Source organism: Chaetodon trifascialis, chromosome 13 (assembly GCF_039877785.1).
Source record: "Chaetodon trifascialis isolate fChaTrf1 chromosome 13, fChaTrf1.hap1, whole genome shotgun sequence".
NCBI classification, from domain to species: Eukaryota; Metazoa; Chordata; class Actinopteri; order Chaetodontiformes; family Chaetodontidae; genus Chaetodon; species Chaetodon trifascialis.
Window position 1 is genome coordinate 26618610 of NC_092068.1, and position 25568 is coordinate 26644177.

General features: G+C 45.0%; 1 protein-coding gene across 3 annotated transcripts in view; it reads left to right on the forward strand.

Moving 5' to 3' along the window:
• Nucleotides 1-25568, forward strand: part of atrnl1a (attractin-like 1a) — a 206239-nt gene that overhangs the window by 36338 nt on the left and 144333 nt on the right. The window contains exons 8-15 of one of the 3 annotated variants that reach the window (XM_070977907.1): nt 27-273; nt 5169-5352; nt 7647-7801; nt 15741-15825; nt 18523-18734; nt 20210-20328; nt 20930-21046; nt 22668-22800. In XM_070977907.1, coding sequence (XP_070834008.1) covers nt 27-273; nt 5169-5352; nt 7647-7801; nt 15741-15825; nt 18523-18734; nt 20210-20328; nt 20930-21046; nt 22668-22800 — 1252 coding nt within the window. Of the gene's footprint in view, nt 1-26; nt 274-5168; nt 5353-7646; nt 7802-15740; nt 15826-18522; nt 18735-20209; nt 20329-20929; nt 21047-22667; nt 22801-25568 lie in introns of those variants that run through there. The other 2 variants (XM_070977908.1, XM_070977909.1) reach the window with 2 other exon arrangements.

Here is a 25568-nt window from a genome sequence, read left to right on the forward strand (position 1 = left end):
CCCTCTGTGTCTTTTCCCTCATGGAGGATGACATCTACATGTTTGGTGGGAAGCTGGAGGCCAAATCTGCCAACGTGACGGACGAGATGTGGGTGTTCAACATTCCCAGACGCACCTGGTCACCACTGAAACCAGCCCCGCCTCCTCCCTACGCCCTGGAGGGACACACCGCCCACGTGGTGGAGCTGGCGGACGGCGAGCCGGTGATGCTGATCTTCTTCGGCTACTCGCCAATCTACAGCTACATCAACAAAGTCCAGGAGTACAATATCAGTAAGTGCACCTGCTGACTCTGCTGCCATCGATTCAGGTTTCTTTGGCCAGTGTTTAATTGTTTTTTATTGATGGAAGTCAAACACAGGGACTCTTTCGGCTGTTGGAGGCCATGTTCAGTGGTCCAGGTCTCTGGATTCCAATACAGACTGTCTGGCTTGTAATTGATATTTGTAAAACTATTTATAATTGTTTTTCTAGTTTAATATTTTTTTTATTACTTTCATATACTTTCAGAATGGACTCAGCACAAATTGACATCCTTTGTCACTGACACTGCTCTGGGATGATTCCCAGTCTAATAGAAATTAGCCTAAAACGTCTTTGCAAGGCAGACCCACTGAAAGCTGTTCTTGAACCAGTACCTGCATGGTTTTGGTCTCTTTTGAAGGGTAACACTCCGACTGTTTATCCCCACTCTGAAGTGGAAGGGTTTTATTTCCACCTGAATATATTTTTGGCAAATAGCTGCTTGCAAATGACCATATCTGAGACTTATTAGCTTCAATAAAAACTGATAACACTACCACAGAAACTGAATATTTTCATGTATTTTCTCTAATGGCATATATAGGCCTTTTCCAAAAACAGGGAATTTGTTATAACCCTGATTTGAGGCGCCAGGGCTATAAATAGCTCTCTGACTGGCAGTTTGTCATGTGTAGACTTTCACTGGCTATTTGACATGCCAGTCATCTGCAAATAAGAGAAGGCGGTCCTTCTGCTCAACTCAGACTCTTATTAGCTATGGTTGCCAGGCCCTATGCAGATGGTGATTGGTCAAGTCAGGTGTCATTTGAAACCTAAGCCTCCGTGGAATAACTGGAGAGAAAATGGCGCCAATCTGTGGATATTTCCGGAAGTTGTAGCGGCGGAAAACGCAGAAGAGAGTACATCGCCTGTTGATTTGAAAGCAGAAAACATCTTCCTGTGGATTATTTTCATGTTTTGGACTAAATATTTTGACTGCAGTGGATCGTCTGGACCGTTTTTTTTTACTAGACCGTTTTCGTTGGAGTGTTATGGATCTGTGGATCAGTGAGAGACGTCATCGGTGAGTCGCTGGAAACTGGTGATTGTTTGCTGTTAGCTTAATTGTGCCGCCTGCTGTGATTATTTCTTGAAAAGGTTTTCGTCACTGGAGTCGCGTGAATTTTAGCTTTCTAGCCGTGAAAGCAGGAGAAAAACGCGAACGTGGCGTTTGTGTCGATAAACTGGAAGAAAAATAATAAACTGTCAAACTGGTTTAACCAAGCAACAACCGTCCAGGCTGCGGCGCTGAGCGTTGACCTTTAGGTTATGGCGGTTTGCTCGTTAGCCGCTGAAACGCCACCAAAGACGTGTATCTGTGCCAGACAAGACGGGGTACTTATTTAACTTCAGCTGTCTTATGTGAATGGCTGATTTTACAGGTGTTGGTGGTATTGCTTGTAGTTATTACTTTAAATCTCTCACCATAGATTTAAATCAGTCGCTTATGTTACACCATCTCCACCATTATCCCTCTGTCTCCTCCTTATGCAGACACTTAACAAGTTATTTTTTCCTGTGTTTTTGGCCAATTTCTTGCTTTTTCCGCCCTTATGAACAACAACTTTTGGTACTCAATAAAAGCTCCTGTGGTTTCTGGGTTTGATCGATTTGAGTAACTGTAAATGACGCAAAACATCAGCATTTTGAGTGTGTTATAGTGCTTCCTATGCAGAAAAGCCCCTCTGGCCCTCCACCTGCACTTTACTGATTGAGGTGTGCAAACAACCTGTTTTCTTATCATCAAACATTTCTGTGTGGCGGTCATTTAAAGCTGGGGATGGTAATGTTGGAGAAAAGAGCAGTAGGATTGATGGTCATAGACCAGCCTCAGAGACTGGTGGTCCATGTCCAAGTGTTTCGTCATGCACTTTGGACCCAGAGAAGAATGTGCAGCTTTAAACGTAAATGTGGACAAGTCACAGTTAATGTGAACTTAAACTGGGCAAAGACAGCTCATCTTTTTCTTGTACTTATACTTCAGTATTTTTCACACATATCTGGACCTCGTTCTTCACATACTTTTGGTCTCAGGATATTTTTTGTGGTTTAATCTGCACAGAGATCTAACCTCCACCCCATCCAACACGTTGAGATGGACTGGAACCCTCACTGATGCAGCCAGGCTTCAAAATGTGGAAGAAAACCTTCCAAGAGAAGTCCAGGCTGTCATGGCAGTGTATCGGTACCCCTGATTTTATGAGGTTAAACCCATAGATGGGTGTAATACTGTAATACTAATACATTTACTGTGTTTTTGTATTTTTTTTTGTGTATTCTCAGTTTGGCCACTAGATGGCAGTGTCACACAGTGTTGTAAACTAGCGGCTGAAATTGGAGTTGGATCCCATTGTTGAGAGGAAAACACACACACACACACACACACACACACACACACACACACACACACACACACACACACACACACACACACACACACACAGAGCAGTCATTAAGAGGTGGCATCCAGGCCCGAGTGTCTGGGGGAAGACAATGATTAATGAATCTACTACATTTCCTCACTCTCCTCCCCTCCTGTCATCCTCTTTTCTCCTTCTCATCCCTCCTTCCCTCTTCTTCTCCACTCTCACATCTCCCTCCTTTGACTCCCACCGTCTTTTTTTCCTTTCATCTGCCGGGCCTCCCTCTCTGACCCGCTCTGTCATCGCTCCTCCTTGGCCCCCCTCATCTCCGGCTCCTTCCCCCTCACCCTTTCCTTCCCTCCCTCCCCTCATCTGTCTGTCACTTTCATCTTCACTCACCTCCATCTCCTCCCTCCCTCTTCCCTCTCTGACAGTGTCACAGCGTAAGTCTGCTCTGAGCATCATTAGGCTTCAGAGAGTTGGTGCAACCTGCAGATGAACAGAGGGAAGTGTAAAATATGAGGTAAAAGGATTTAATGGCCACTCAGAGAGGCAGGTTCACAGCAATTAGCTGCCAGAGATGAGATAAGAGTTGACCTTCTCCTTTCCTTCTATCACTGCTTCTCTTCTTCTTTCTCACTCAATTTTCAGTTCGTCCTCTGTGAGCTGATGTTTTCTGTCTGTCACTGACTCTCTTCTTCTTTTTCTCTTGTGTTCATCAGTTGAAAAATATGTCGCCGGCACATTAGAGCCAGACCATCACATGATTTTTACATTTGAGATTGAGTAAAGCGATGATGATGTACGAGCCAAACAAACTTTTCATTTCAGTATTTACGATAGGATCTGTTCAGTTTGGTTATCAAAGAGTTGTAACCAAGATATCCAAAATGAACTTGTGCTTCCTGTTAAACTGCGTTATAGAGACAGTTTCTAAATGACCACATCCTCTCTGCTTTGCTTATTTGTACAGTAGATTCTCATTTATGCCAACGTAAGTGGGATGAACTCAAACCGGCCGAGAGAAGGAACATTATGACTAGCTGTTGTAGTATATTCTGAAGTAGTATATGTAGTACGTCCTGTTTCAGGACTTCAGGCGTACTTTGTTCATATTTTGGGAGTTCTTCACGTCTTCTCTGTCAGACCGGGCACACAGTAGTCCTTCTTCCTCACTCTTTTCTCCACAGTGACCTGTTTCATCAGCCGGTTTGTGCTCACAGTCAGCTCAGTCAGTGTGCAGGCTTTGTGCTTTGGATTCAACATTATGCATTTTAAAGTGGTCTTCTGTCTCTTCTTCTGCTGTCCTCGTTGTGTGTTAGCAGAATATTTTCCAAGCATTCGGTGGATCCCTGGAAGGTTTTGTGGCAAGGTCAGCCAAGAGCCGAGGGAGGACCGCTTGTTTTATTGGTGTCAGTAGCACCATCGTGTGACCGTTTATGAGGGCCTTTACGTTTTTGCCAATAAACACAATTTCTTTTTCCTTCAGTCAGGACAAGTCTGTCAGCTGAGGTCACACCCAGTCTGTCTGAAAGGGTTGGTCTTTGTTGGAAAACAGTTTTTTAAAACAGATTTAACCCAGTCATCTCCAGGTTTGGTAAATAAAAAATGAAAGTTTTAAGTTTATTGATATATGAGGAGATTTTCTAAATGACAGATCGATCAGGGTGTGGTCAAACTGCCATAACTGCCCCTTTCATACCCAATCATGATGTTGTCACCTGTTACCAGTCAGCCTGTTTACCTGTGGAATGATCCAAACAGGTGTTTTTGTTCCACATCTTTCAGTCTGTGAAACGTGTTGCTGCATCAGATTCACAGTAAGCAGATATTTACAGAAATCAATGAAGCTGATGAGCTCATACATGAAGGATCAGCAGATTTTCATGTTCTGGTTGATTTCTGTTGGTCCCAGCTTCTTTGTTGAGTGTTTGAGTGTTATGCGTGTTTCTTACAGGTGGTTTATAGCCATCACCAGCCAGTGGGTGTACTCAGATGCAGATTAGATCTGAATTAAAAAGACGGACGTTTGGAGGGCTGTGTGGGGATGTTACCTCTGAATGCTTTCCAGCTCATTTGCTCTCAGTTTCTCGGTCTCTCTCTGCTCTCGATGCTGTTTGAGGTCTTGGGGGTTCGGCACGTTTTCTCTGCCTTTTGAAGTTCCTCCCCCTTCCAAGGCTTTGTTTGTTGCGCTGTCTTTCCTTTTATCGGGGCTGCTCAGATGATGTAATCCCTGCCTGTTTTTAATAAGATTTTCCATGCACCTGAGTTAATGTGTATGCATCGTGCTGGTCTAATAAAGGCACACTTTTCCATTCAATAAAGTCTAATTTCCTGTGGTCTCTCTCACTGTTTGCCTCACTCTCTTCGTCTCACCTCCAGAATTAAAAGCGCTTTGCTTGTTGGTATGAACGTGAAAAGCATCAAAAACTTTGAAAGTGGTGAACTTTGATTTTCCAGCGTGAGTGCGCTGCATTAATTGTACCGCTCTCTGTGTCTCAGGGTCGAACTCGTGGCAGGTCTTGTCTGCTGGAGGCGCGGTGGTCCAGGGAGGTTACGGCCACAGCAGCGTGTACGATGAGGCCAGCGGCTGCGTGTTCGTCCACGGGGGATACAAGGCACTCAGCAACAACAAATACGGCCTGGTGGACCACATGTACCAATACCATGTCCACACGAAGACATGGTGAGAGCACGCAGTGATGTTATGCTTCTGTATTCTCAGCACACACTCAGGTATCGAATGGCAGCAACACTGAAAATCCCACTGACATTCACAGAGAGCATATCAGCTGCCGCCATCGCATTCGTCCATTCTCTGAATGGCTTATCTGGTCCAGGGTTGCAGGGAGCTGGAGCCAATCCCATCATGCATTTTTAATTTAAGTTATTATGTGGAGCTGTGACTGAAATATTTACCTGTTATCAGTTTCAAAGACAGTATTAAATGAAATCCAATGATTGGCTCAAATGACACCGTGCTGTGAAAACATGAAGGTGATGCTGGTTCCTGACAGGAAATGTTGCTCAGCTGTTTTTACTCTTCTCCTTCACAGTCCAGAGGATAAATTTGCTCTTTTTAACTCTACGTTTATCTGACGACTGAAGAGTTTACAACATCATAAAAAAATAACTTCCACCATTTTGCTTCTTAGACATCATCAAACTGTAGAGGACGGCGTCATTGTTTAACCGACCTGGAAGAATTTAGCTGTTTCTTCTTGTTAGAGCTTCTTGTTATTTTTCCGTTTATTTAATAGATGTATAACATCACATGTTGATTACAGGAACCGTTCCTCGTAATGAGTATATATGTGTATAACTGAGTTGTTTTATTATGCTGAAGAACATTTTTAATGCAGGACTTCACACATGTTTATGCCTCTGGGCTGACGTGTACGTTCCTGTGCTTATGTACATACCTGAACATGATATCTCAGGAACACCTTCAGTTAATTCTTTTTCTGAATTTGGTACAAACGTTCAGTTGGATTCAAGGATGAGCTGACTACATTGTGGTGGTCTAAGGTCAAAGGTAATTATTGACACGCACCAGCAAAATTCAGAGTTTTGTAGCCATCATGGGCCTTTTAACATGAGTCTTTCACAAATCAAACAGATGCTCCAAACTTGTAGCAGACGTGATTTTTGGTTTCAAAATAGAAGGATGAGACAGGAGGTCTGACCTAAGGTGACCCCGGGCAGCTGGATGGGTGAAAGGAGACGCTCAGCTCGATCACACTCTGCTTTTCGCTTAGCCAACACTCACACTCACACACACACACACACACACACACACACACACACACACACACACACACACACACACACACACACACACACACACACACACTAACATATGCTCACATGTACACACACGCAACCTGCTGTCTCTCCATGGCTCTCACTTTCCAGATGGAATTTGTGGTTGGAGTCAGGTGTCACTCGATCCGGTGGACTTTTAAAATTCTCAGACTGAAATCTTTCTGGGCGTTCCAGCTATTCTGTCCAGCTCCAAAGTAAAGATCACGTCCTCTCCGAGCTCCTGACAGGTCTGCAGGCCACGATAGAGTCCCGAACGTGACACCTGCGTGTCACTGTCACCACAGCACGCCGTGGCTCACCGGGCCACTTTACACTCGTTTCATGTCACGAAGTGAGCAACTTGGACATAAACAGTTTTCACATACAGTCGTTCCAGTTTTGATCCTGTCAGACACAGAGGAAACTAAAGAAAGAGCAAACTGCTAAATGATGCTCTTCTCCGATCAGTGTTTCCTGTGTGTCCGTCCGGGACAGAGGCTCAGCGTGTTCCTTTAAGAACCTCCAAACATCAAAGTCTCCGGTGGGAAATCAGAGGAGCTGCAGTAATTGAAGAAGCCACAGATCGCTGCCGCAGTTGGTTTCCAATATGTAACCTTTGACCTCACAGGAGTCACACACGGCACATTGAGACCTCCTACAATGTCTGTGTCGAGTGTTTCTTTATGTATGTGCGTGTGTGTGTGAGTGAGTGAGTGGGTGAGTGAGTGAGTGTGTGTGTGCGTGCGTGTGTGTGTGTGTGTGTGTGTGTGTGTGTGTGTGTGTGTGTGTGTGTGTGTGTGTGTGTGTGTGTGTGTGTGTGTGTGTGTGTGTGTGTGTGTGTGTGTGTGTGTGTGTGTGTGTGTGTGTGTGTGTGTGTGTGTGTGTGTGTGTGTGTGTGTGTTTGCGTGTGCGCTGCTGCTCCCATGAAAGAACAGTTGCTATGAAGGGCAGTCACCACAGGCCAGGTCACACACCCAGACAGACGCCATCAATAACACAGCACCATGGGTACACACACACACGCACGCACACACACACACAACTAGCAAATTAACTCTTTCCTAATGTCTCATCTTGCCAAATTGCACTTTTTCCTCTGTGTGTGTGTGTGCGTGCGTGTGCGTGTGTGTGTGTGTGTGTGTGTGCGTGCGTGTGCGTGCACGTGCACGCATGCAGGTTGATCCTCAGGGAGAGCGGCTTGGCGCGGTACCTCCACTCGGCGGTGCTGCTGAGCGGCACGATGCTGGTTTTCGGAGGAAACACTCACAATGACACATCTCTAAGCAACGGAGCCAAGTGTTTCTCGGCCGACTTCATGGCGTACGATGTCGGTAAGAACGAGTTTTAGAAGACACACACAGAGGCCTTCACTGGAGTTTACAGCAGCTGTCACACATGTTAGGTTAACAGCTGTGTGTACTGTAGCTCAGTGTTTTTCAACTGTATTTATTACCTTAAAAAATTCCACCGCACACCACCAACCAAAAATGAAAAGAAATGACACGCTGTAGCCTGACACAGTTTGTTGATACCTGGGCCTGCTTAGATCAACACAAAGCTGATCTCCTGGCAGGGATTGAAGACAGACACAGGAAGCTCCCTCTGTTTTTACTTTTTCTAGCAGTCAGGCTTGAAAAGCTCTGGTCACATAGGTCTGTTGTGGAAAATGGGAGCGATGTGAAATAGCTCTGTTTGCAAGAACGCGGTCAACCAAAAACCGTCCAGAGGTAGATCAACAAAGCTCAGCTTCAGACCACAAGCTGCTCTCAGTTCAGTTTGTTCTCCTCGCTCCTGTGATGTCATTTCCTTTCCAAACAGGCCCGCTGTCACCGCTACCCATCGCATCATTGATTCTATTGTCATGAATTAACAAGGTCATTATTGCTCTACCTACTGCCACCCACTGACATGGAGGAGTATTTCCATTGCTCTGCCGGTTACGACATCACAGGCGCTCAGCAGTCATTGGATAATTTCCCACGCCACACCTGATGTTTTTTTTACCAATATTTTTTACTTCGTTTTCACATCTTTCTCCAAACACGAGGAGGTTTGACGACTGGGTTGGAGTAACTCTTCACACTATCCCCCACGACTCCTCTCCGCTCTGGGTGGATGCATTAATGCATTACAGTACAGTATATTTGCCATATTAAGCAGACTTCATACTATGTTTGGTTGTAATAACTGAGGGCCCATCGTATACGCACACATGCTGCCAACCCAGTCTGTGACTCATGATGAGCCTCTTATTGAAGTAACTCAGTGTTTTCTTTTCACACACACCTATAAATGTTGTGTTTTTAGTGCTGATTTTCTAGTGTGACTCAAAACTGTGCAGCAGCAGCAGCAGCATTTGATGAAATGCACTTAATGGTATGAAGAGACTGAAACAAGTGAGAAACGAACACAGACTGCACCAGAAAACAACAAAGAAACCCTTAAAACAGAGGAGTGTGATGGAGAAAACAGCTCGGATAGAGAGACTGCTGTGCAGGTAGAGAATATGGATGATGAAGGATCCCATTACGGGCTTCCCAGTCGTGCCGAGGACCAGATGGCACGAGGATTTTCCCAGCCCTCGACAGGGACGTAGAAACGGAGCGATGAAGGGAGCGCTGGGAGAGGAAAAGAGGGATTACACCAACTCTTCACAGGAGAGAAACAACAGGGGGCAGAGAGATTAACACAGTGAAGGCAGAAGAAGGGAAGAAGGAAAGATGGCTGGTGTCTTCACGAGAGGACGAGGACGCAGCACGCAGCAGAAACCTGCTGGTGGCTCAGCAGCCGAGCTGCTGCCGTGTCCTTGTCACGTCGAGGTGGGGTTGCACCATTAATTGTATCCTGTAACTGTGCTGAGGTGGCTGATGGTCGGGCAGGGCGTCCTTCAGCACTGAGACAACAAGGCATTGGTTGACTGACAGAAGAATCAGTGATAGTTTTGATTGCCGCTCATTTATTATGCAGAAAAGTCAACGTGAGTATTTGATTCTGCTTCTGCCTGCTTGTTAAATCTTCAGCTCTGGTCAGAATTCACAGGTCTGATCATTTCATAGTAATCCAGAAGCAGTTTGGCTGGCTCTACATTATTTTCTGCTCTGTCTGTTTAGCTCTGGACAGGGTCCTTTTGTCCCTGCCACAGGTCTCTGCCCTCTATTTCAATGTGTCTGATACCTGATTGGATCCAAGTGGTCTCTATCAGCTCTGATCATATGGTGTGTCAGAATAATCGCAGGAGAGAAATGTGATTTTTGAAGCGACATGCTGAGTGTGAACTGTGAAATGCAGAGAAAACGACGTGCGTTGCTGCTCTTTTCCATACTGATCGTTAGATACTGCTGCCGGTGTTTATATTCTCTGTGTATTATGGGCTTTTTAGGTCAAACGTTCTGGATGGGGTCTAGTTATCTTCAGTTTGTTCTCGGACTTTATGATTGAGTCTTCTCTTTAGAAAATTACATTTGCTTCTGTGTCTCCTGGCTCTGTTTGGATTGGCTCCAAGACTCACATGAACACTGAAGACAAAACTAGCATCACGACATCCTCTCTGTCTCTGTCGCAGACAGCAGATTCCCTGCCCTGCATCGCAATGAGGCTGAGTGCCTTGCTCAAGGGTGCGTCAGTAGCGCTTGACGAGAGAGCAAACAGTATTTCTCCCATCTACATTTTCCAGTTCGTCCTGGAATTTGATCTTTTCTGTCACAATTCAGTTTGGTCTCACACAAGTCAATAAAGCATCGATCCCATCAGTCACTTTCATTGATTAAGTATCAGCAGTGTTGAACAGTAATGAAGTGTAACTACGTTTTGCAGTAGCGTGCTGGTAGTGATGTTCATATTTGCACAGTGAAACTTCAAACAGGAAAGGAAAGGAAAGATTTTTAACATTTTTATTTCACCATCTCTTTTCTACTGTAATTGAACCCCCTTTGACCAGCCTGGATGCGCCCCCCCGCCCACGCCAAAGGGCAGATGGTGTTCAGTGCTCACACAGTGATAACCTCATCATGGATAAACCTCCAGGATCTCGGCCGGAGGAAGAATCACCGCGGCCATACAAAAGCAAATACGCTGACAAAACCTGCATAGACCCTCTGCAAAGACGCAGTCACACAGAGCTAATAGCTCATATCAAGATGAGTGTGTTGAGTGACTTTGTCAGCCAGTTTAGCAAAGTTCAGCCAAGTGAGCCCAACCGTAGTGTCACAAACCGGCAGTACATATACTGCAGTACATCATGTACACTGTCAGTTCAATTGTTTTTTACAAAGCAGCTTGAGCAAACTTCCACAAAAGTGGAAATAAAACATAAATTCAAACAGGATCAGTCATCTGTAATCAAACTGTTTACTGACAGAGTAAATCAAGGAAGTTATCGCGTTCTGTTTGACACAGCGTCCCAACCTTTTTGGAATCAGGGCTGAAATTTTTATTCTAAGAATGCGAAAGTAGTTTATTTCAAACTTAATCCAGATTTCATTTTTCTTTCGTTATCATGGAGATCCACACCGCCCTCCACTCCTCCTCCTCTTCCTCCTCCTCCTCTCATCTTTATTGTCACTCTGCTGTAAATGATATAATAAAGGGGAGAAATAACAGGGAGGATATTGGTGAGATAAAGCCGTGAATGTGAGGAAGCGAGTGAAATAAGAGAGGAGGGCGCCGAGGAAGGAGAGACGGATCACACAGAGCGGGAGAGAAATAAAGAGTAAATGAAGGAGGGATTTAGGGAGAGAAAAAGAAGCGCTGATGACGGTGAAAGAGAATTACCTAAAAACTATAAAGGTATGCCGGGATGAAGCAGATATTAAGCTCGTGAATAAAAGCCAAAATCAAAGGTAATAAACAACAAAGCATTTGTTTACAGAGCGTCTCCATCAGAGAAGTTGGAGGCAACGTGGTGTTGAATGCTGTGCCCCCCAACATCCTCCCCAATAAATGTGTATTTACATGTCCCTCAACTCTGCGCCAGCACAGCCCTCTTCATAAATATCATCATTTATTCATAAACGCTCCAACTCGCACAGCTTTACTGTCCACCAGCCACCTCCTGACTCCCTGCAGGGGGAGGAGGGGGGAGCGATGGTGGAAGGAGAGAAACCAAAGGGGAGCAGATGAGGGAAGGCAGCATGAGTTAGATGAAGGAGGACGCTGCAGAGATGGTCTGTTGTCAGTGAATGAGGCCCCTGCATGTTTTCACATAGAGTAAAGGCTGCTCGTCTGTCTCAACATGAACCTTTTGACAAAGAACAAACACGTTTCATCTTCATCTTCCTGCCCAGTGTTCACACACAGATGGCAGTGTGTTTTTAAACTGTGCTGTCCATCATGAGTATTATTTTTTTAAAGCATTTATCCGTATCAGGAAATACTTTCTTTAGAGGAGATTACTTGGAAAACCTTTATGACAGTACTACAGCAGAAGTGAAGGTACCCTTAAAATAAAGCATTTCTTCAGATTCCTCAAGATTACACAGTATCTCACTCATCTGTCCACCTTCTCATGCTTCCTCCTCCTCCTCCTCTTCCTCTCTCCTCTCAGATAATGAATTGTTCCACCTGTGGAAGTCACTTCTCTCCATCCCTCGTCTCGTCTTCATTTGCTCCTCCTGTCCTCGGCTGCGAGTGGAGGGTTTCGAGCGCTAATTTGTTTTTGTTTTGCCGTGCTAACCTTGGAGGGGCGACGCGCCGTTATTAGCTTCTCCTGCTCTTCTGCTGCCACACATTAGATTCAGGTCGACACGGAAGGCACTTTTCATTTGGATTTAATTCCCCCTCTCCCCCTCCAGCTCCCCCATCCTCCCCTCAACCCTGCCACCCTCACACTTCTAATTAGATTTGGGGGAAAATGAACTCTGATTAAAAACGCGGTCCTCTCCAAGTTGACACACCACAGGCACACACACACACACACACACACACACACACACACACACACACACACGGCACAGCCCGCTGAAAAGCCCAGGGCTTTTTGGAGTTTGGAAGACGTTGGGAGCCGTGATATATTGGAGGCAGTGGCTGCCGTTCAAACCTCCTCCTCCTCCTTTCGCCCATCTTCATCAAGTCCTCCATTAGTGCAGATCAGATCAAACTGTCAATCAGCCCAGCCCGCCTGTTCTGGACTCACCATGCATTATTAACACAGACTTTTTCATATCCTGAGAGGAAATTAAAATCCGTGTTGATGCGTGTGTCCGCGCGTGTGTGTTTGTGTTGTGGCTGATAACGATCTGTTGAGCCTGCAGTTCTTTGGTGGGCAGTCTGGTAGCATCAGTGTCAGGGTGGTCGGTTCAGGTGTGTGTGCCCAGAAGATGAGATCAAAAGTCAGTGAAGCTGTGATCCGTTTTCATTCAGGGGGATAAGTTTGAGCTGTGGTTGGAGTTTGGAAATCAGGTATTGTTAATTTGAACCATTTGACGAACAAAAAAGCTGCATAGCTGCATCTCATGCAGACTGGTTTAGCTACAAGACATCAGAGGCACAATACGCCCATCAGTCATCCACCGTCAGTCTGCAAACCTGACAGAACTAAACCCCCCCAGACCATTTAAAGCCCCCTAACAGAAATGAAACCAAGTGCGACCTTTGTGCCCTTAACCAAATACATATTTAAACTTTGGTCCCGGCGCGTGTCACATGCTCCTGCTGACAGGTGATCACCACAGAGGTGCTGCTGAGCTCCAGGGTTTACAGGTTATATTAAAACAAGCTGACAAAACCTCAGCATTAGTGCAAGATGGAGAAATGGATTTCACACGTGTCACAGATTCAGATCTCCAGCCGTCTGGCAGGTTGCTCAGCACACTTTACCTCCTTCACAGCCTTATTATAGTATTCAGTATGTGTTGTTAGTGTCGCACTCAACCTCTGAGGCTCGGCTCTGCTCAGTGGGAATTATTATATCCGTCTCAAAGAAGTCTTTTTTAGTTTACAGAATGTCATCCCTGAGTTGTGTCTCTCAGACGGCACTTCCTTTTGAGGCTGTACTGCCCCCAGCAAGTTTCACCAATCACACGCTTTTCATTACACATTTATTTTCTGTGTTTGTTTCAATGCAACATAAATATTAATATTTAATTTAATGGCGGTAGATGCTATTTAAACAACCTCATTACCAGTCAGAATGTTGTTACTGGGCTGCGCGTCCCAGTGTCATGAACAATGGCAAAGATTTGGGAGATAAAATAAACTGAAATATAACAAAAACTAATTAGAAACAGCAGTTTTATCCCTTTTGCTGCTCCTATCAGCACATCCTGGCTACTGTAGCCCGTCCCTTCTGTCTTCTGAGCATTAGCATTGTTCAGTATGAATGTTACGTGCGGGGCTGCTGGGCTGCACGTTCACTGTGAACACAGAACAAAAGGAATAATCTGACGTAGTGAGAAATACGGTGACATAAAACTCTCAGTACCACTCTGTCGGTACACTGTGAAGCTGCAGCCAGCCTCAGCAGTCAGTTAGCTTAGCATAGCATAGCACAAAGGCTGAAAGCAGCTATCCAAGCATCAGTTCTCAGCTGAATGTGTCATCTTTAAGCTCGTGGCTGGGGCAGGTGTCACTTCATGGTCTTCCTGAAAAGCTAAACAGAGGGAAACATGCGCCTGTTCACAGTTCCCACCTGGTCACAGTTCTGCCAGGCTTCAGATCTGCTCCATCGTATCAGCGTCACTTCATGTTAATGTGAGCGACCTTTAACCCCCGATGGTGATGAACTCATTGCTCTTGGTGCTGATTAGAACGACCCCCCCTCCTTATAGCCCCTCACCGTGTCCTCTGCCGCATCCTTCGTTCTTAAACAAGCGCTCCCAATTAGCACCCCATTTAACGAGGTCGTTAGCAACCTGGCGGCCCCGAGTCCCCGTCTCTGCCGGCTCTCCGTTTACGTTCAGGGAAGGCTCATCTGGCTAAATGGCACATTTACACTAACACACCACAGGCTCACACACACACACACACACACACACACACACACACACACACACACACACACACACACACACACACACACACAGAGTCATTTCCATATTAATATAATGGGAGCACGTAGGGGTCATTAAAACATCAGAGAGTTGTAAAACCCAAATAGTAAAATACACAGAGCTGATAACTCCAATGATAACTAGAGAAAGAGAGCCAGCGAGATAATTTATGGTGATATTTGGTGCCGTGAAGTGTTTTATGAAGTCATCTCCCAGATTATCTTCCCTATCTTCTCAATATCAGCACAGTTTGATGTGGAAAGGTTAGGATAATGACTGCTTATTCCTCCTAATGAAATTAAGGGTGGAGGTTGAACTGTGGGTCACCCTCCTCTGTTCTCTCCTCCTGTAGGCACTCACTTACTGCTTACTTGAAGAAAAAGGAGAGAAGAGGTGGTGGATGATGTGATGATGAGATATATACACTTACATACTCACTAACAGTCAGGGAGGCGTCTTCCAAATGTACAGCAGCTCTCAAGACTTTCATCAGCTTTATAGTTTATTATTTTTTAATGAACGGAGCCTTTGTTTACCTGTCAGTTAAAGCAGGGGTTCCCAAACTTTTCCATGCCATGGCCCCCCAAACAGCATTAGCTTCTGGCTGGGGACCCCCTTTGCAAATCCACCGACAATGCTACAAAATATGTAAAGAAACATCAACTTTTAGAATGATTTTCCTACTTTTATTCACTATTCAATAATTTTGACATTTGTTTAGCATAAGAATACTAACGAACTTGTTTTAAACACTGTATTATAATCCCACTGAATAATGAACTTTTCAACAAACTGTTGACAGACAAGAACAGAACACAAGAAATCAAACCTCTCTCGATTGTGTGTTCACCTTATTCAATAATTATTACATTTGTTTAGCATAAGAATATTATTAACATGTTTTGCTTTTTTTCTTAACTTCCCTCCAATTTTCTGAGGCCCCCTAGGGCCCCCTGGCAGCCCCCTCTTTGAAAACCACTGAGTTAAAGCACAGCAGCTGACTGATTTTTAAAAGGTGGATGATGATGTTTGGTGCTCTCGCTGTGGTTTCGAAGAGAAAGGATTGACTCGACCTAAAATCACGCCTCACATCTGCTCTGTGTGTTGTTTTCTCACACTGGAACATGTCAGGGTGCATTATCACTCACTGAAGAAATAGGTGCTTAATAACAGTGTTTGGCTGTTTCTTCCTGACATTTAGTGGTTTCTCATTAAAGAAATACACACAAAGCTAAAATACTGTATTTACACGTGTGTGTGCGTGTTTGTGTGTGCTTCTCTGCAGCCTGTGATGAGTGGACTGTCCTCCCCAGACCAGGTCTACATCGGGACATCAACCGCTTTGGACATTCGGCCGTGGTTAGCAACGGGTGAGTTTCTTTCCTCCCCCCATGCTGCTTTGCTGTTGGTCATCTCCGCTGAGCTTCATCAGGGGAATACTTATAGAAATACTACGTTTCATTACGTTCATACAAAATGTGATTGGCTTGTTATTGTTATGGCCAGACCAAGGACACCAGGACCCAGATGCAGAGAGTGGCACAAAAAGATTTATTGACAAAGTAGCAACAGAAATTCAGTTCTTAGGAACGACAGTACGAACAAAGTATCAACAGAAATACTCACTGGTGGAAAGTATCAACTAAAACTCCGAACAGAAAATCACCTGCAGTCAGGGAGAAAAGTCAGGAACAAAGTACAACACAAAAAAGGTGGCAAAGCACCAAAAGCTCACTACTAGAGATACAAACACTGGAGGAATTAACTCGTGGCGAGGGGCAGAAGATCTCAGGCAGTGCAATAACATGCAGGAAGCAGTGAGAATAATCTGGCACTGGAGACAAAGGGTGCTCTTCATTACATTTAATTGTGCCTCCTCGTCTCCTCTCCCCTTCGTCGACCCGGAAGTCGTTTCCCCTCCGCCATGATGAAGGATCTTCCAATTGCTCAAATGCACCTGAAGGAGACGAGGAGCGAGGAGAGAGGAGGCTTCTGAAGGAGATCAGAGTGAGGATACACTGGTGTATCCTACGAAGTCTTTTATTATTTAAGGGGCGTGTCGTATGTGGCGCACGTTTGAATCATGGCGGGAGCAGGTCTTCACAAATGTAATTTTGATTCTTGTTTCAGTTGTGTCCTTTTAACAACTGTATCTGTCACCAAGAAATTAATGAAAATTCTTGGTATATTACGGTTTTTTAAAGCGAGGCTACAAGGCTGTTGGTTTAATCTACCACACAGCCGTCCTCTGTTACGCCTCTAACGGCATTTAATTGAAACCTCATCAATAGCAATCAGGAGTAGAACAGTCTGACTGCAGACCTGACCATAATATCACGTTTTACAGCTTTTACAGCTGTGCAAACGTCATCAGTAATTGACGTCGCTTCAGACTGACGCTGTGGAGCGAGGATTTTTCATTTCAGAGTTTCGTCTCCTCCGTCCTCACGTCCCTTCCTCGCATCCCTCTTTCATGTCCTCACTGGGCGGAGCTAAGACGTGAGGAGAGGAAGCGAGTGGAGGAGACCAATTTATGTAATGAAAAGCACCCAAAGAGAGGGTGGCTTATGAAGCCGGCTGATCAGGCAGAACAAGCTGCAGGTGTGCCAGGAGACCAGTGCTCCAGGGGATCGCCCCGCCCCTCGGCACTCACACTGCAGGAAGGGGGAGAGAGAAGTCAGTAAGAGCAAACACAACAAAAAGCAGGACCACAACAGTTATTACATTTCCTTTAAAATGCATTTGCCGTTGCTAATCAGCTGTATAGAAATGCATTTTGTAGGAGACAGAGCTCGTTTCTCCACTTCTCTGAAGATTCAGAGGTGCTAATTTGCTAACACTGATGCTCATCTCTGGGTGAAACTGGTAAATAATCTACTTAACTGCTCAATTACAGTTATGCAAATGATCATCTCTTCAGCATGCATTATTCTAAGCACATTGTTCATTTCCTTCATGTCTTCCTGCAGCGTCCTCTAACTTTTGGAGGCGCAGAGAGTCTCGGCTGACTTTCCTCTCTGCTCTTCCCTTTGCCACATTGCGGTTTTGTTGTGTAGTTTTTGGACTGATTTCTTTATCTGGATGTTAAATTTAGTTTCAGTTTACACTTCTCTTGTCACTTCTCCCTCTGCTGACTTCTCTGAAGCTCTCTGCTTAGAAACTTGACACCTCCTGCCTATATGTGCATGTTTCTCCCGCTTCACTTTCTCAGTAACTTTCTCTGCACCATCTATATATAGATGTAGTGTATATGTGCACTGTGTATCTGTCTTTATTACCTTGAGAGCTCTGTTTACACCTTTCCCATTTCTGAATCTGTTATCTCTGTGTTTCGCTGTAGCATCATTCACACAGGAAGGTTGGTCGATCCAGTTCTTCCATCTTTGTGCTGTGGTTTCTATAACAATCTGAGCGCGGTGTTTGAATCGCTGTACTGTCAGCCGTTCACTCACAAAGGAAGAGCTGCATGAGACTGTGTAAAAAAAGCTAAGCAAGGGAGCGATTGATGCAGCCTGCATATCTCAGCCGCCTTCTCTTGTGGTTGTTCCGAGCCTGGTGAAATGTAGATGTCACACATGTTTTTTCTCAGAGCTTCGACCGAGTCTGATGCAGATTTATTCAAACATCATCAATCCCTCAAATCAAAGAGTATTCAGTGTTTTCTAAGTTGATAGAATACAGAAACACTGCTGATCAAAACTGTAACTGACAACACTTAAAACAGTTCAGGAGTCCCATCACGATGAAGAGCGACTTACTGCTGAACTCAGAAATAATGGTCTGACCCTTTAACACCATTTACCCAGCAAAAAGTCAGCTTTGAGCACAGAAATGTCAGCTTTGAACTTCAAAAGGCCAGCTCCAGACCACTTCTTCTCCCCCGTTTTTTATCTCAAACCAAAGTTCATCTTCCTTTTTGAAAGCTTCTGCTGCCTTCTTAACATTCCTCCGTCTGTCTTCGTCTCTGCAGGCGTTTCTTGTATCTTTCAGACGTTCTCTCTCTTGCTGTTTGTGCAGGTCTCTGTCGCTCTTGTGGTGCCGTGTAATCCTCTCTGTGTCTCCTTCAGTTCCATGTACATCTTTGGAGGTTTCTCGGGCCTCCTTCTGAACGACGTGCTGGCCTACACCCCTCCGTCCTGCCCGGCCTTTTCTAACCCTGCTGTGTGTGCTGCTGCCGGGCCGGGCCTTCGCTGCCATTGGGCCAACAGCAGATGTGTCCCCTGGGAGCCCAAAGTGCCTGAGCACATGTTTCCTCCTCCTTTCTGCCCTGAACGACCGGGTACGTCACTCCTGTCTGCCAGACTGTCGTCTCTGTCTCCCTAAATATTTTCACTGTCCTGTCAACAGTTTTCCCTGAAGCACAGAGCACGTAAGTGTTTCTCCCAAAAGGACTATTTTTAAATGAGAATAATAATTATTCTGAAGGATTTGGCTTCTGAAGTTTGTTTGCGTAGTGTAATTATAGGAACAGAAGGTCAGTGCTGCAGCAATTACCTCATTTTGAAGTAATTAGTTTCAGTCTGAACCCTCCTCCTCCTCCCCGTCATCTGTCTCCGCCAGATGTAGATTCACTATCTTTTCCAGGTATTCGGCTTCAGGCTGCAGCTTTAAATGAAAAGCAGTTGTGCTGATGGTCCCACTGTCAGGTTTCAGTGGAAGGATGGTACACATGGATGGACCGCGTTAAAGGACCATATACTGGCTTTTCATGTTAAAACTTCACCACCATTCAAGCATCTGTTGATTTATATGTCTTTCTGTGAAATGTACTTGAAGTGTGCTTAAGTTGTGTGATTCATCACAGTGAAAATAACTAAGTGCCGACCTTTCAGATCAATCTCCAGTTAAACTGCCTCACCACACAAAATGTATGTAACAGAAATACACACAGAAGAGACTGTAGATTGGTAGTAAAACACAAGAATCTGAAGTTATACAGAAATGGGAGAATTGCTGCCAGACAGCTCAGACGTGGTCCTGGATTAACATGAGCTCAGTGCTCAGCCTCAGCTTTAATCTCACACACATGTTTATTCTGCAAACAGCGTGCAGCATGTATGACTGACCAAAGAGAAATAAACCTGCACGACATACCTCTCTGCTCCATGTGTAAATACCTTTAATTACACTCAAACATGGTAATTACATGTTCATGAGAGCATGACTCGCTCTCACATGGACTCCACATGAGTCTGAAGAACAGTTTCCTGACATGAAGCAGGTACTTTGAAGAAGTGCCAGATGGACGTTGCAGTGCTGCTCATGCCCTCAGACTGATGCAAAGCGACTGACTTTCTGCTCCGGTGCTCATCTCGGCATTGGCATTGAAACACTTGTCAGCAGATGATGATTAGTGACGACCGATTGGCAAACGTCTGGTTCTTTCTGAATTCCCAAAAGATGAATAAATCTTTTTCAGTACAGAAAAGAGTAAAAACTGAAGCCCTGAGGGACTGAAGCATTGTCAAAGAGAGTTCACCATGACAGCTGCAAGCTTAAGAGCTTTATGTGTGGACAGGCTATGTTATGTTTTCAGTGCTGAATAATAGTATCTGTGTCCGCCTGAAGCTGCTCCACGTTTGCCTTCTTCCTTAATAATGTTGATGTGATTCACTCTTCAGTCTCTGAGGAGGTGAAAAGCATTATTACACAGTGAAGTGAAAATATAGCCTGACCTGCTGAATGTTGTGTGTGTGTGGTCATGTGTGTGTGGTCATGTGTGTGTGGTCATGTGTGTGTCGTGGCCTCTTCCAGACAGTACAGATGAGCAGTGTTTCCGCTTCTCGGACTGTGCGAGCTGCACTGCCAACACGCGGGGCTGTCAGTGGTGTGAGGACAGGAAGTGCATCTCTGCAGCCAGTAACTGCACCGTGGTGAGTTTCACTGTCAGTGATGCTGTTCATCGTAGAGCCTCTCCACCAGGACGAAAAAGTTTGGAGTTTATCCCAAGGGTGGTGCTAGAGGGACAGCTATGAGGTCAGAAAGGTTCATCCTCTGTGGAGCATGAATGTGCTCTGTGGATTTCAGTGTGGATTTCCCTGAATAATGGGATGAATAAAGTATCTGTCTTTCTATCAGTCTGCCCATTACGTTATGAAAGGTGACATTTGGTATAAGACTAACATTAAAAGATGTTTGTCAGTGTGTCAGCCCTTTTAAACGACACACTCACACACACACACACACACACACACACACACACACACACACACACACACACACACACACACAGTCTCATCCATAAGGTGATACAGTGTATTTTTAGATGTGATTTATATTAATAACTGAGTTTTTATTCTTTTTTGTACTTTTGCTCGTTTTGTTTCTCTGTGTTTACTCTTAACCCTGCTTTCTCTGTCTTTCCTTGTTTGTGTGTCTGCATGATGCTTTTGTCTGTTTGTGTGTGCTTGGCCGGGTTTAATGTGTGTTTGTGTGTGTCTGTGTGCGTGTGTGTGTGTGTCTGCGTGTGTGCAGCTGACTCTGGAGCTGGCCCAGCAGCATGGCGGCGCTCTGTCTCTGTCTCCCCCACCATCCATGTTGTCTGAGCATCAGCTGAGCTTGTGGAAGCACGGAGCCAGAAGGAGGGGACATGTGTGTATTATCTGACACTTGACACTTCCTGTTAGGCTCAGGTCAGGGTGCATGAGGTCGAGATCAGCAGTTAAATGGAAATTGGGGTCAATCCTCATCCTTTTCTAACAAACGCCATGCTGTTAAGAGACTTGGGGCCTCACTTTGGTGTCTGGAGCGCAGCCTTGCGTTCTGACAGTTGCTATTTTCCAGAGATGCATTGAGGTTATTTACTTGCCTGAGTGAGTTTGTTGTCTTGGTGAGGAGCCTGACCCTCCAGTGGGCGGAGAGGGGCGGTAGAAGATGTGGTTGCGTCTTGTGCTGCCTGATGGTCACCTGATCAGAGCAGGTTGACAGCTCAGCTCCACGCACTTGTATTCTAGAACATTTTGTCTCTTCGTTTGGTGAAGGCACGCCTGCACTGTGCCCTCTAACATCACACAAACCCCTTTTTCATGTTTTCCGCATCGTTTCACTTTCATTCATTCTTTCAACCTGCTGACGCGATCACACAAGTTCTGGTTATGCCTCTAATGGCAGACAGACAGGAGAACGACAGTTAGTGACCTCCACAGACCGTCTGAAGGCAGCAGGTTTCTGCTCCATCACATGAAAATAATGGTTAAATAGATTTTTGCATGTGAAACATTCAAATCAACAAAACGACATGCAAAAAGAACGAGACTGCGTTTTAAACTGTGCAGCTGTATTTATCTGCAGATGGATGCTGGATGGATCGTTTGGATGAGAAAAACTGAATCTTAAACGTGTCCGGAAATATAAATTCTGCTTATCATTTGCACTCAGAGAGCGAACACTCAACCAATTGTCAGACTCTTGATTGCACAGAATGCTGCAATAACTGCAGCAGTTAATGAAAAATGTCTAAAATGTTTATTTTTTTTAGATACAATAACTAAAAACACTGTGAAGTCTTTCAGCACTTATCCCTCGACCCATGAGCTGAAAACTTAATTCAAATCACTTCTTCACATCCTGCTAACTAACAAAGTACCAAACAAAAGCTGCCTTTCATGAGGTGGTAAGTCATAAAATGTAGAAGTTTGCAGCATCCTCTGATGAATAAGACCAAAACAGGGTCAAATAAACAGTAGATTGTTGTGATATTCACAGTTATGTAGCTTGGCCTTTAAAAAAAGACAAAAATCATAAAGTTATAACATATTTTCATCCTTTTATAACGATGGGTTAAAATCTGTTTGCTTTGATAAAACAGAACAAAGATTGACACATTTAATAAAGTCAGTTCACTTCATCAGGAAACTTTCTAATTAAAAACAAGTAGTTTCTGACAGTCTGTTCTTCCAGAACGTTTCTACCAGCGTGACTATCGCGATTCTTCTGACGTCGTAGATGAAGTTGCTGTTTGCCGTTGTGTTTGTGAGACGCACAAAGCATACAGAGTAAACACAGCTTCAGTAAAAGTGTGGTGTGTCCCTCTCTCTCTTCACTCTGCATGATCTGCTCGGCTGCTTGATTCAACCACCAAACTCGATCCATCCTCAGCTTTTGTTGCATGCTGAGTCGATTCCTCTAACTTTATCGCATTTACTATGAAAGAGGACGCTGCTGATGAAGTCTAACTGGGCTGATGTCGTTTCCTCTGTGTGTGTGTTTGAAGTCGGTGAGGGAGGCGTCCAGGTGTAAGCGCAGGGAGGAGCAGGAGTGTTTCCGACTGGCCAACTGCAGGAGCTGCTCCCTCAACGCCAACTGCCAGTGGGAGCTGCAGCAGCAGGAGTGTCAGGCGCTGCCCGGTGAGGAGACGCACTCGAGCACACGGCGAGGAGCGTGCACGCAGCCTGCCACACGCTTCTGCATGCACATACAGAGGTTACACTAAACATGCAGGATTGTTCCCGCTTCAGGTTTCTATATCTGGATCAGATGCACCATTTCAGCCTGATCCAGCAGCCACAGGGACCTCCAGCATGAAAATGAGATTTGGATATGACAATTAGCCATTTTATTCAGCGCGTCAGTACAGTAGACAGTGGATCCTGCCTTTTTCTTTTCTCAGTATGTTTCTTGAGGATGTGCTTCAAATTAAATCCATGAAGCTCATTTTTATTCCAAGTAAGAGGAGAACTTCTTGCACCTGTGAGTTGGTTCCTAAGTGGCTTCCTGAGGCAAGTTGAGACATTATGCAGCAAAAATCAACACGCTCAAACTTGCATAAACAGTTTCACAGATGCATGCATGCATTAGTGGATCTTTGATTACACACGTGACGCTGGCGTGAACACTGTTCACATTCTGGCTGTCTTTCTCATCATCATCTCCGTACGAATATATTTGCCAATCAAAGGTGTTGAGGAAGTGCTGTGTTCAGTCAGTCATATGGTACAGCACACACACACGCACACACACACACAGAGCTTCAGAACATCTGCGTGTTCCCACACTAACCGGCTGCATGTTATTAGTGGTCCTCACAAATCAACACTCTCACATCCATGCAGGCATGTGCACAGCGGGGATTAGCATACATTCATGAACACATACTTGAGAAATGTGCTCTGCTCTCAGCTGCAAAGGGAAGTAGGCCAATTAGAAGTGTTTACTGGAGGTTCTGAATATGGATTCTTGGCTGACTAATAAACTTGAGTCCACAACGTCCTCCGTGCTCCGCTGTGCTGCGGAGCCTGTAGCTAAAGCTGCTCTGGCTTTGACTCTGGTGCTGGTATGACTCAGGGCAAAGGAAATACCCTTGCTGTTTGAATCCACAGATGATGCGCTTCCACGCTGTGTTCTGCTTCGCTAATGGCCTGCTAGCTAGCCTGCTTTGCTGCAGTATGAGATGGAAGTTTGCAGTCGCTGTAAGCAGAGGCTGCTGTTGTGTTTGCTCCCTTTCTTCTGTACACATCAAGGCCCTGTAGCCTGGTACACATCCTCCCCCGCTGCCTCCCCCTTTGCTTTGTTATGAAGTGTTAGCCGGCTCTGTTGTTCAGCTGAGGTGAAACAGTGTGAATTTGGTGCACTGACTTACGGCCCAGAAAGAAAGTATTTGGGATCTGTGTTGAGATCCAGTGTTTTAAAAGCTGTAAGAAACAATGATTATATATGACCCAGATGTCCTGTTGGGGCGTAATCACTGTATTCTGTGGTCATCAGACGACTTCACATTGAACCGCAGTCATGCTCTCTGATGCTGCATTTGGCTTTTTGACCCCGTTGAGGGCCATGTTTGGTCTGAGTCCAGTTTCCATTCTTGCAGCTTTGCAGCTCTAATGTAATGCAGACGTTTGCCTCTAAACAGCCTCAGATCGATGTTTCTGTGTTGTGTTCATATGACTGACTGGGCTGTTATTTCCAGGCTTTCCCTTCACACTGGCACACAGTGAAGTTCATTTCCTGCTGCTTTTTACCAGAGTAGCTCCAACCCTGACAGGACATTTTCCTTCCAGTATATCCAGTGTTTGTTGAGAACTGGGCGGAAAGGCAGAGACAGCTATGATCATTTTTTCCTCTGTTTCATTCAAAGCTTGTAAAAAAAAACGACCTGTTTTCTGTGTGAATCCAAACACGTAGGCCACCACACATCAGACAACATTTGCGTGAAGTTGAAACTTGCTCAACTTTCACATTGCATTGTTGAGTCTCGGCGGCCGGTGCCAGCTTGTGTATCGTGGTCACTTCAAAATGGCGGCTTGCTGTCTCTCCTGCGGTCTGTGTGTGTGTGAGCGGTGCCTTTAGGACGGGGCCTGTATGAGGGTCACTGTCCACGCTGATGAAATTAGTATGCCTGTGTGTGTTTCTGAGTCCATTCAGCGCGGCACACTGTTTTCGGTGATGACACATTCACAGTAACACTGGCTGTAATGGGAACTAGCTCAGCCACCGTGGCAGCTGTGGCCTTTTCTTTAGACACTGTGTTATGACTAATTATCCTAAATGGCCTGACACGTCTATCTCTGCTCTTACACAAAGACCATAACCTAATCTATCTGTTTATTTTGTACTCCTCCTCTCTTTGCCCCATTCGGCCTTTCTCCTCTCGTTTTGGTCAATTAATGCCCATTGCCATTGCTCAGGGGGAGAAAAATAAAGAAAGCAGGTATTTTCTTTTCTGTGGCATGAAAAGATGGGTGATGGAAGCCATTATGGGCCTGTGAATGTAATCAGTCATGGAGTCCAAAATAAACATCGCTGCTCAGCGGAGGCAGAATGACTTTTTCTTCCCTTTCATCGCAGCTAATTGAACGGCCTCTCTACTATTATAGTCTGCCAAAAGACGCTATCAAGTGACCCTGCCAAGAACAATGAGTGTGTATGTGTTGTTGTGGTGAGTTTGTCTGCCAGTCTCACTCAGCCGTTCTTATTAGACCCTGCAGATACCACACACATCCACTTTTCTGTGTCCCATGTGCAGCACAGTTCTCCTGGAACTGTTTGTCACTGATGAGTCAGGTCAGTTCAGAGCAGCTGTGTGGCTCTGATCTAAAATAACATCATACATCAACCTAAGCCTCTAAAGCCAGTGCATTAAGATTTGGGACTGATGAACCACATTAACCAGACATAT